Consider the following 13,165-nt stretch of genomic DNA (forward strand, 5'->3'; position numbering starts at 1 on the left):
TCCAATATAATTTGGTCTTTTAACAATTCAAATACAATATGGTACTCGTAAAATAATTCTAGACTGTTGTTGACTTATTTTACAAAATCAATCAAGAGCACATTTAATTTAGGCTTTGACAAATCATTAATATGCTATTAGGAGCCATTCACCGTTGGTTTGTTTGTACAGTCTATCAAGCAGATTGCAGTTTGGTTGCATATATGAATATCCAGAAGTCATTACCTGCCACTTAATTGACCACAGCAAGAGTTAAGCCAAAGGCCTGTTAGCCTTTAGAGGGCATCTACAGTACTGTACATGTTGGAACATGTCCACGCTCTATGGTTTTTATATAACCACAAAATAACCACACATTCATAATGAATTCCAATGGAATACCATATAATGAACAGCTATTCCATTGGAATTCTTACAAATTTACAGACATTAATATAAGGTTTTACCCAATTGTCTGTCTATAAAAAAAACATATGTTAATGAGTAAGACCACCATTAATCAGTCAAAGAAAGAGTACATTTCATCTGAAACCACACAGGCTGGAAAGTGCAAGAATAGTAATTAATTTCATTTAAATAACTGTTGCCGAAAGGAAACAAGTTTTGTTTCTTTTGTCATCATCCAAGCTCATTCATATTTATGAAAAATGCCTTTGTTAATCAAAAGACTTCCTTTTCGGGATCAAATCCTAAGGGCTTGATTATTTAATGTGTTTTTTTTAAAGAATACATTTTATTGTAAAACACACTATGTTGGAGAATAAAAAGGAATATTCTTGGCTACATATTGTAAAAACAATAAGGATAATTATGACATATAAATGTGTTGCTGGATAACATACTGTGACAGGGAGGGCTATTATTATTATTATTGTGTTCATTACTAGTGTGTGTAGATATATTCTCTTCCTCTGGGATCTTTTTATTTTATTTGCTTGTGTGGGATGCAGTCCCCCCCTTGAAAAATATCAGAAGAAAATGGACACCACTCCTCTATTTTCTCATTTTCTTGTTTGTGGGATTGGCTACGGGTAGTAACTGCCAGATTCTTCTGAGAGTCACACAGCAGACTAGACAACATTGGCACATCTTGGCCCAGTATGACTGGAAAAGGCAAGTTCTTTACTAGTCCTACTTTCATAGTCAATTCCTGCTCATCAGTTTTTAATTTCACATTAGTCACTGGATACTCCTTGGTGCCCCCATGCACCATGCATGTATTATTATTATTTTTTTAGCAGATGCCCTTATCCAGGGCGACTTACAATTGTTACAAGATATCACATTATTTTTACATACAATTACCCATTTATACAGTTGGGTCTTTACTGGAGCAATCTAGGTAAAGTACCTTGCTCAAGGGTACAGCAGCAGTGTCCCCCACCTGGGATTGAACACACGACCCTCCGGTCAAGAGTCCAGAGCCCAAACCACTACTCCACACTGCTGCCCCGGTTGATTGCAGACTTCTCTAGGGGTTACCCTTGCTGGCTTCTTGTGATTCAATAAACAGGCCTTTGCCAAAGTCTGATGACTCCCAGAGTCAATTAAAGCATTCACCGGATTGCCTTCAATTTGTATAGTCTTTATCGTAAAGTCCTGTGCCAATGAAGACAAGTTACCAGGCTTACCCCGGGTAGCCGGCTGATATTTGGGGCAAAATTTATACACATGTCCAATCTTTCCACAACTATAACACAGTATCTCAGGATTACAGTCACTTAAGAAATGGGCTTGTAACCAGGAGGTCCCTGGTTCCAATCCCAGCTCAGCCACTGACTCACTGTGTGACCCTGAGCAAGCCACTTAACCTCCTTGTGCTCCGTCTTTTGGGTGAGACGTTGTTGTAAGTGACTCTGCAGCTGATGCATAGTTCACACACCCTAGTCTCGTTTCTTGTAAAGCGCTTTGTGATGGTAGTCCACTATGAAAGGCGCTATATAAAAATAAAAGATTATTATTATTATTATCTGGCTATCCACTTTACCCTCACAAGCTGAAACATGAATAAGGCATCTTACCGTGGAACGACAACAATCTGGTTCATTCCTTGCCAGGATGAAATCCTCTGCCAGGGAGACTGCTTTTGCTCTTTCACCCAAGTCTGGTGATCTTGTGGAAGGATGAACAGGAACTGCTGCAGAACAAAAATCTCAGCAATTTGCGATGAAGACTTGGTGTCTGGCTTTATCCATTTTTGGAACAACTCTCTCAGTTGATTGCAGACTTCTCTAGGGCCTTCCGTTTCTCTATATTGGATTTTGCGAAATCTTTGACGGTAGGTCTCTGTGTTTATATCGTACCGTCTCAAAATAGTCTCTTTGACTTTGGCATAATCTTTGGCTTCTTCGATATCCATGCCACTATATGCTTTTTGGGCTTTTCCACTTAGATTTGTGACAAGCCTCATTACCCATTGTTCTTGTGGCCATCGGCATGACTGGGCTACTCGTTCAAAAGTTGTTAAATAGACTCAATGTCTCCCTGTTATACGGGATAATTCCAATGTATTTGTTGTTTTGTTTTATTCTGTAAAATGAATAATAATTGTGTGTTTGGTCATCCTTTGTGCAAGCAAGTATTGAAGGCAATACGATGGATGCTTTAATTGACTGGGAGTCCTCAGACTTTGGCAAAGGCCTGTTTATTGAATCACAAGAGGCCAGCAGGGGTAACCCCAATTACTTGTGTGCATGGGGGCACCAAGGAGTATCCAATGACAAATGTGAAATTAAAAATTGATGAGCAGGAATTGACTATGAAAGTGGGACTAGTAAAGAACTTGCCTTTTCCAGTCATACTGGGCCAAGATGTGCCAGAATATTGTCTAGTCTCAGAAGGATCCCCCTATTGTGGCGGTTACTATCCGTAGCCAATCCCAGAAACAGGAAAATGAGAAAATAGAGGAGTGGTTTCCATTTTCTTCTGATCTTTTTTAAGGGGAGGAGGTGGGGGTGACAACATCCCACAAAAGAAGAGCAGTGTGGAGTAGTGGTTAGGGCTCTGGACTCTTGACCGGAAAGTTGTGGATTCAATCCCAAGTGAGGGAAACTGCTGCTGTACCCTTGAGCAAGGCACTTTAGCTTGATTGCTCCAGTAAAAATCCCAACTGTATAAATGGGTAATTGTATGTAAAAATAATGTGATATCTTGTAACAATTGTAAGTCGCCCTGGATAAGGGCGTCAGCTAAGAAATAAATAATAATAATAAAAGACAATATATCTACACACACTAGTAGTAATAATGATAGTAATAATGTAGTAATAATGATAACCCTCCCTGTCACACAGGTTGTTATTATACCAGTACTGTTTAAGAGTGTGTTGGGGAATATTATGCTGTTTAAGAATATTTAGCACACTATTCTTTTTTTAGATTTTTTGTTGCTAGTATAAAACACTTGGCTGAGCTGGAGAGGGGTGGTGACTGACACCAACTGGGTTTAATCATAGCACAAAATGATTGATCCTGCTGCAGCCATAGAATAATACCTAAGCTGTTACATTTTCTGACCTTGTTATTTAGCCTCATTTTAGCTAATAAATTGAACTGCAACTATAACTGTTTTCTCTTATACTTTGTACCTTAAGTAAATATGTTGCTTCAGGTTTTCCAATTCCTTCTCATTCATGTGCAACAAATTCACCATGACTGTAAATCAACATCTGTTTAAAACAGTGATGGGTAAACCGCAAAGGGCACAGTGTCAAAATGTACTCTATATCAAAAACAAATTGAGGTCAAAGTGGCTTTCAGTGTCGAAAAGACATAGGGTATTTCAGAGCATCTGGTTGTTAGTGCAGTGAAGTGTGGCCTTGTTTAGCCTTTATTCACTGCTATCTAAAACATTTTTACTCATATGTGAATATTAACAATGGAAATAAATAACTTGTATTTGATAGATTTTCCTTAATAACATTTTTATTAACCATGTATGCTTTTTTAATGAAATCATAATTTAATGTTTTCAGTTTCATTATTCATCACTGATTGCAACACGTGTTTTAGATTGAACCACTGGCTGAAGAGCAATACGAGCTGATGGCAGTCCTCTTGTGGCAAAAGGGTTTAACAGTTTCAACAAAATGTTCCCTTGCATATCTGCTGGCTTGACAGACCTGTCCTTCCCTTGGCAATTGTAGAATACTACAAGGATACAGAATGCAATACGCAATATTTGGTATTAGTGATTCACAATCAGGTGTATTTGTAGAGTGGGGTTAGAAGAGAACAAATAACTATACAATACAGATACACATGTAAATGTCTGGACTTCATCACCCAAAACTCACTGGGGACATAAGAGGGAAGCAAGAATGATCAGTGTTTATATTTTCAGCACACGGTTAGAGAGGGACTGATCTGCTGTTTAGACAGGATGTGCTATTCTTAATTCTTTGATATGTAAAGGATAATAATAAATAACATAGTTTATCTAGTAACTCCCATGCACTGTATTATATAATATTGTTTTTCTTAAAACGGAACTCAACACACATTTAAAATAAAAGATAACCACTCACTAAAATGTCAAGAAAATTCATGAAGCCATTTTAAAGCAATTGTAACAGGACAAAATGCCAAAATGTTTGATTTCATATAGGCCTGACATCATGTTTAAACTCACTTTTACCAGGGGATTTTTGCAGAAAACATTAATTGCAAAACATGATCTTTATATTATTATTATTTATTTATTTTTTTACAGATGCTGGTTTGGGAAGGAACCTGGAAAGTATATTGACTACATCTACCAAGGCCCAGTGATTCTTGTACTTTTAGTATGTGTATATTTATATATGTTTTCAATAAATAAGTGATTACACAGTATAATATAAGGCAATGGAGGCTGACACACCAGTTTGATTATTGATCATTGTGGCGGTTAAGTGCCTCAAACCAAAGGCAAATACATCTAACCAAATCGGCTACACTAAAATAATAACCGCAAGAGTTCAGTTTCAATTAAATTAATGCTACAGTATTCCTATGGATTTTCCCTTGAATCTGCCTTTTTTAAATGTCTGTATAGCAAGAAAATGCTTTGCCGTTTACATTTTCTTATGGTTGAAAGAAGGTTTTTGGGATGGTGCTGAGTGAGGATCAAAATCTTGCCCAAGGAACAGTGGAACAGTGTTAACAACGTTATTGACTGGATTCAGATAAGCTACAGTAATTAATGAGATAGTATTTACATATTTACCTTTACTATTAATTAAAAAAATATTACCTAATGTGCACTTCCATATGCTGTGTAGAACTCACAGGTGCAGTTTTGATAGAAACACACTGAGCAAAAATCTCTTTTTTTGTTAGATGTTATATGTAACACTTAATTCATTACATTTCAGGTCATTTAACCTCAGCGTTGTCCATATGGAGTCAGAATACAGTGGCCCATATTCATAAAACTTGCAGTGCCCTTTATCGTGCCAGTAATAGTGTTTAACATGACAGTATTTCATCAGGTGATGCATAAATGGCATTTATCATCAAAAAACATCACTCATCGCAACGTTAGAATAACGTGCCCCTAGAGACCAATTTTCTCATTAGCATATTTTTCGTCTGATTCATAAATCTGTATTGTACTGTTAATTGACCCTTACGGACATCATAATTAACATGTGCCTCAGAACAGGCAGAGAATAAGATGTGTCTTAACGGTATAATTTCTGCATTTAGGAACATGTATTTAAGTCAATAGTTATAATAAAAAGTATATGTTGAATGAATTATTATAGTTATGTAATTTAAGGATTTTTTAAAATTTGTAACACATACATTAAATTGCATTGTTAACTTGTCTGAACAATATAGGCTACTTAGTGGTTGGAAAACATAAATCATGTTTGTAGCCTAATCGTTGCTATTCTGCCCCCTGTTGGCTGGATTTATGTGATGGACTGGTTCTTGTCTTATGTGTCTCAGCACCCAGAACTGCCAATGGAGTCATTCAGCAATCGTGAAGATAAGCCATTTGTTCAGCAGTTAGTTTATGACTCTTTTTAAAAGCATTCTTTGTCAGTGGGGGAGTTTGTGACAAAAAACCAAGAAGACACAGAGATTGATTTAAGATTCCCTTCTGTATATTTCAATTCTGTTTCTTCCACACACAGAATGATTTTGACCTTATGACCCCCTCTGACGCTATAAAATATATAAACAGATAACGGAAGCTGCTTGTACTGTGAAAGGTTTTTTTATTATTTTTTATTACACTCCATAAAATTGAACTTTGATTTTATTTCACACCACCGGGAGAATAAAAATTTGCTCAGATTTGGTCTAGACACCTGTCCAAGCACTTGTGGTCAAGACCACTGTAAATCAGACAACCAGCAAATAACGATCATTCATAGTTTCAGATGTTTAACACTCCTACCATAACCTTGTGCAGCCTAATATAGGTTAAATATGCCCATTGTAAAATGTAATGTAAAAAAAAAATGATGGTCACTAATTAATAAAAGTTGTATAATATCCTGTTGACACAGCAGACATATTGTAAACCATAAGTCTCAAAAAACATTGCTGGTGTTCACAGGAAAATATATATATATAACTTGTTAAAGTGCTAAAAGAAAAGGCACCAAACAGCAAGGTAATATCAAGAAAAGCCTACCTAATTTAGACCAGTCTGAGATAAAGCATTGCACATGGTATTTAGCATCTACATATTTAAAGAAAGAAATAAAGATATTTTAAAAAAATGTAGTAAAGTGTAGTAAAAGTCTGCTACGTACCATTTTCAAATGTCCATTATTTTGGAGAATTGCTGTAATTCTAGGTTCTAGGAAAATCAACCCCCTGAACTAAATCATGTTGGATATATCATGATGGTTGAGCTCCCCAAAATGTTCAGGAAGTCTATTTTCTTACACTTTCTGGTAGTCTTCCTAGATATTTTTTCTTGTCATTGTCCAACCAGCTGCTTCCACAAATGACTGACATGCTTTGACTGCTAAGGTGAGGTATGCCAGTAGTAATGGAAAATAAATTAAATAATACTACAAAAAGAAATCACTGAAACCATAAAACTCTCCAGGTGGTTTCAAACCTTTAACATTACACGTTTATCCATACTATTTATGAATATGATATATTGTACTGTATATGTGACTGTGACTATTTTTTTTTTTTACTTTCATTCCTGATCAGATCAATTTTGTTTTCCTGTTCAACATTGTGAGGATCCTTATGACAAAGCTGAGAGCATCAACCACATCTGAAACAATACAATACAGGCAAGTACAAAATTGCATCCTGTGTGTCACTCTTATTTTGTTGTGTCTCAGATTGACATATGGAAAGCTGACAGCGCTGCCTAAACAGTTGCAAGCAAACCTTGTCAAGTACAGTAGAAGCGTTCTGATGAAAAATATGATATAATACATGGATTAAGGCTAATTTGCATCCTGATGTCAAAATGGCATATTCCTCTTGACCTTTCACCCATATTTGACTCCTGTGCACCCCAAGACCACTTTCAAACACATAATGTCTCATTTACAATCACTCGACAACACCCACAATAGTAAAGAAATGTTCATTTATCAACAACAAAATGAGATTGCCTTGAAAAAAACTAAATTTGATGTAGTGCTGGTACATTCGTACCTCAAAGAAATTGACTCTTACTGTCTTGTAGTTTATGACTAGGCTTGCTACTTTTTTATACTTGCTGTCTGTCAACTCAGTGTCAGTCAACTCAGTGGTCCCTTAATAGGCTAGTGTAGTTTATTTTACCGTCAGTCATTTCACTCATGCTCTCATTCGCTCTCATTCGTTTATAAATGACTGTCAGTCAATAAGACTGACTGTGCACTTTTATTTGCCTGCTACAGCACCTGTCATTCAAAGCGCCTACTTTGAAATTAGTGGGTTAAGGTGTAGGTAAGCTTTTGCTATTATAGGTATATACGGTGACAGTTACTAGTTTGATTTGAAAATGGGGCGCAAGAGGAAAACACTTAATGAGTATTGCACAATACCCTGATCGACGGCTGAAGTCGCTGCGGCAGGACAAAGCAGGCCCGCCTGCCTTGCCTCCAGTGACTCTGAGTCCAACTGTGATGAAGCAGGAGAGGGGCGGAGCTCAGAATAATAACTGCAAGTAAGTTCTGTGCAACTATCTAATGTTTTGTTCTGTGTATATTATTTTTACTTGTAAATGTATGCTATACAAGTATGTGTAATATACTTTATATTCTGAGTTTTCTACGGTTTATTTGAGACAATTTTGTTATTTCTGTAGGAACGTTAGCTTTACAAGGTATAGCTTTGCTGTGACCAAATGTTATTTCAATTAGAATGTTGGTAACCATGGTTTTGTTACATGTTGAATATGATGAAGGGGTTTCTCTAAATTAGACGTTTCTCAATGGCATAAAAAGTCTGGGGTTTTTTTAAGCATAAAGGTCGATTTCACCCATGCTCTGCTTCAATTGAAAAATAAAGATAAAAAAATGGTAAATTCTTTCAAAAATAAACGTACATATTAATTGTCGATAATATAACCCAAAAAAATAAAAATCAAATAGTAGCAAGACTATTTATGATGTCACTGAAACCCTAGATGGAATTATTTGCCTGTAACTCACTGAAGTCCATCTATTATTCTATATATAATATATCAATCAATCAATCAGTCAATCTATATATTATATAGCACCTTTCATAGTGGAACACCATCACAAAGCGCTTTACAAGATAGTGAGGAACAATGCAGAATACATTAAATACAGTGAAATACAGGGCATAGTACATTAAATACAAACAGTAAAAAAAATGCAAATACATTAAATACAAGACTAGGATGTGAATTCTAAACATTGTGGATGCGCGTGTCATACAGAATCATAAAAAATAAGATGGAGTAAAAAACCTGAAATAGCAATTTAGACAACAGCTAATAACAGATTTCAGGCTTAAGAGCATTGAAAGCAAGAGAGAACAAATGGGTCTTGAGAATTGATCTGAAGAGAGCGACTGTGGGAGGACACGCACTAAAGCTGGGAGAGAGTTCCAGAGAGTCGGGGCCATGAAGCTAAAAGAGTACTCTCTGAGTGTGGTGCACTTTTGCTTGGGTATAACAAGTAAGCCAGTCAGAGGACCTCAGCTTGTGTGCAGGGACATAGTGGGTCACCATGACAGTAGTCTCCATAGAGAATCATCGGAGCTGAATATCTTGGTGTAATATCTTTGGTACTTGTAAAGACCTTGGCAAAAGGGCAACTGGAAGGTATACCCAATATTTCACAATATTGCAGAATTACATAAAAATGACTTTAAACAATTGCTCATCATGGCTGTAAGGAAAAATTGATAAAACCTGAAAAAATATTAGTGAAGCCAAAAATATGTTTATTGGTGTAATACAAGAATATAACTATTTGAAGAAAGCAGAGACAAATGCTCTGGGTCACAGCGGATGGAATCTGTGCAACAGACAATGGCTGCAATCACTTTTGAATAACATAGAACACTCCCATATAATTACGTCATTTGAGACCCTTCCCCACCTAAACCTGTGTATGTGACCAGTCCCCAAGCCTCACAAACATTCCTCTAGACTCTGTTATCTCTGAGATTCTCCCACCCCCCATCAACCAAGCAGCAGAACAGAGGACCTTTTTTCACAAATACCCAGAAATGGTCATATTTGCTCTCTCTCTCTCGTCGATCTGGAATTTATTGAGACAGACCCTGCATTCCAAAATACCCCACCTAAACTCTGTGCTCAATATCTCTCCATTGAGAGTACCATACATTCCAAATATTAATATGGACCATCAAATTTCCTTACATGGCAGTACTATAAGTTTATTTTATCATCTTAGTCACAAATATTTTCAAACTGTCAAATTACCTGTAAGTAAACATATGTATATTAAACATCTACTGACATTATGAAACGTGTAGTAAATACCATTATGTTAATACTTTGTATTAATTGTAATTGTCTTTCAATACAATTTTATATCACGAGCAAAGAGGTATGATTAATTGATTTTTCGATCGTAGATTAATCTATCAAAAGATTAAAGTCCCTAATATATATATATATATATATATATATATATATATATATATATATATATATATATATATATATATATATACTTATTTTGTGAAGAGCTAGGTTGGAACTCAAAAGAAGATGCTGGTTTTCAGGAAAAACAAACATGGCCTTTATTAATCAGGAACTGCGGGTAAATTCAGCACCATAGACAGCACTACACAACAGCAATTCAGACAGCAACTGAACTCAGGGTGCTCACCACGCTACAGCTATACAGCACAGGCAGACAAATTGTGGTTTTAGGCATTTCCAGCTGAGAGCCCAAAGCAGGCTGGCATAATGTTAACTTGGAGGAAGGTCATGGCGGTCCCACAGCACCGCCAGACCATTACAATTGACAATTTATACCCAAGCAAAAGTGCACCACGCTAGGAGAGTGATCTTAAAGAGCATTGAAAGCAAGGGAGAACAAGTGGGTCTTGAGAGTTGATTTGAAGCGAGTGACTGTGGGAGGACACGCACCAATCACACACACACAGACACACACACACACACACACACACACACACACACACATATATATATATATAGATATTTCCACATCCTCATAAGACCAGGGCAGAGGAGGTACCTGCGGTTCGCTTTTCAAGGAACAGCATATGAGTTCTATGTATTGCCATTTGGCCTCTCTCAACCTCCCCATGTATTTTCAAAGTGCATGGATGCTATCCTGGCCCCATTGAGACTCTGAGGCATCAGAGTGCTCAATTACCTGGACAGCTGGCTCATTTGTGCCCAGTCTCCAGCAGAGGCCCACACGGAGCTTGTTACTGATCACCAACATCGGTTGGGCCTGCGGTGAATCGTTCAAAAAATCAGCTCACACCCAGTCTCCATCGCCTAGCCCACAAGCTTTTGCTCTGGACAAGTGATCACCTACTCTAACTGCGGGCAGTACACCTGGGCAGCAGACCTCCTCTCAAGGGGAGCTCCCAGGGTTATTGACACTGTTCAGACGTGGTGCCAGCCTCTGGGTTTTGACCCCACAACCTGTCCCGTGGCAGTTATACTGCAATTTTTGCATGACCTGTTTGACGATGAGAAATCTCCCTCTACATTAAAAGTCTATCTGGCAGCTTTTTCAGCTCGCCATGTCAAAATTGATTCAGTCTCCCCAGGAGCTCACTTCCTGGCGGGGCAAATTTTGAAAGGAAATTGCCAGCTTTGGCCACCTATGAAGGATATTGTTCCTCGCTGGAGGCTTAACATAGTGCTTGAAGCACTCATGAAGCCTGCATTTGAGCCCTTGCATTCAACTGAGCTGACATTTTTCAACGGCTTTCTTGTTTGCAATCACATCCACAAGTGAGATGCAAGTTTTTTGCAGAAGCCAGGACAAAGGTTACGCTTCTTACCCATTTCCTTTTTTGCCAAAAACTATATCGGCATTCCATGTGGAGTTGAAGGCTTTCCATCCGCCTCCTTTCCAGTCTGACAGGGAGCAACAGCTCCATACACTTTGCTTGGTGCGGGCACTAGTGTATTATGTTGACAGGACACAAAGTTGGAGGTGCCTGTTATGGGGTGAAGCTGTCTAAACAAAGGCTATCTAAATGGATAACAGACACAGTCAGGACTGCCTATGAGAGAGCCAACTTGCCCCCTCCAGAAAAACTTTGTAATTTAATTTATTTATATATTTGAATAGAACAATTAGAAAATATAGAAATCACTTTCTTTGTGGTTTTTCTCATTTCTCAACAGCCCAAATACTTTTGCCTGCAACTGTGTATGGATGTGTCTATCTGTCAGTTTGAATGTATGACATACTTAAATTTGTACATGTAGATACTTTAGATATAGGTCATGTTGATATACTTTTTCCATGATATTCATAGCTCCAGTTTTGTATTTACAGCATGGTTGGCAATATGTATGTTACTGAGGCTATAATTAAAATAAAAAACTAAATATAGGTAAAATAATTTGCTCCTCAGACCGTCCACCATAGGACTGACACAATAAAGAATACCATTACTTTTACAAAGTGAGGGATGGAGATAAGTAACTTAAAAACATTTAGTACACATTTTTAATAAGAAAACTAACATATATCACTAAAAGAAATGCTAAAGCCTAACATTTTGGTGTTTTTGAATGTAACATTTGAAATCCTTTTTTATCCTCAGGAAAGCAGTGAAGGCCACTTTAGTCCTTTTGCCACTGCTTGGAATTACCTACATGCTATTCTTTGTGAATCCAGGGGAAGATGATATCTCACAAATAGTTTTCATATATTTTAATTCTTTTCTACAGTCCTTTCAGGTAAGCGGACTACACACATTATATATATATATATATATGTATTTAATCTGAGATCATGTGACACTTTAATTGCACACAGGTGGACTCCATTCAACTAATTATGTGAATTCTGAAGGCAATTGGTTGCACCAGAGCTTATTTAGGGGTGTCACAGCAAAGGGGGTGAATACTTATGCAAGCAAGACTTTTCGGTTTTTTATTTGTAAATAATTTTGAAAATTATGTAGATTTTTTCCCCCACTTCGACATTATGGAATATTTTGTGTAGATCAGTAACAAAAAATCCCAATTAAATCCATTTTAATTCCAGGTTGTAACACTACAAAATGTGGAAAAGTCCAAGGGGGGTTGATACTTATGCAAGGCACTGATATATATATATATATATATATATATATATATATATATATATATATATATATATATTAGTGGCAAAGTGGGGTTTGCTTGCCACGTTCTGGATGTGTTGTCATCGTCTTCTAGTGGATGTGTTGTCATCGTCTTTTAGCCTTATCTATTCATCAGACGGCTAAGCCGCTTACTGATTTAACACACGTTGTAATTACAATACAAAATGTACACACACTTACGTTCAGGTCACAGTCTTAACCCAGACCCAGACCACCGAGTTTCCCCTTCTATTAATTACAACTTATCAGCCTCAGGTGTTTCCCATTGACGGCCCAATCACCCAGCGCCGTGCCTGTTGGGTAATGTAGTCCTGAGTCCTCCCTGGTTAGGACTGCCCACAGTTAAAGTGGAATTCCCTGACTTATGTACTGTAGCAAAGCAGGGCCCGCAACGGCAAACTTGT

General features: G+C 37.2%; 1 protein-coding gene across 1 annotated transcript in view; it reads left to right on the forward strand.

Moving 5' to 3' along the window:
• The window catches only part of LOC117399726 (corticotropin-releasing factor receptor 2), an 85,491-nt gene that overhangs the window by 63,322 nt on the left and 9,004 nt on the right, over positions 1 to 13,165 (forward strand). Inside the window, exons 8-10 of the mRNA XM_059022274.1 lie at positions 4,711 to 4,783; positions 7,164 to 7,249; positions 12,216 to 12,351. Coding sequence (XP_058878257.1) covers positions 4,711 to 4,783; positions 7,164 to 7,249; positions 12,216 to 12,351 — 295 coding nt within the window. The remainder of the gene's footprint in view (positions 1 to 4,710; positions 4,784 to 7,163; positions 7,250 to 12,215; positions 12,352 to 13,165) is intronic.

The sequence above is a fragment of the Acipenser ruthenus genome, chromosome 4, assembly GCF_902713425.1.
Source record: "Acipenser ruthenus chromosome 4, fAciRut3.2 maternal haplotype, whole genome shotgun sequence".
NCBI lineage: Eukaryota > Metazoa > Chordata > Actinopteri > Acipenseriformes > Acipenseridae > Acipenser > Acipenser ruthenus.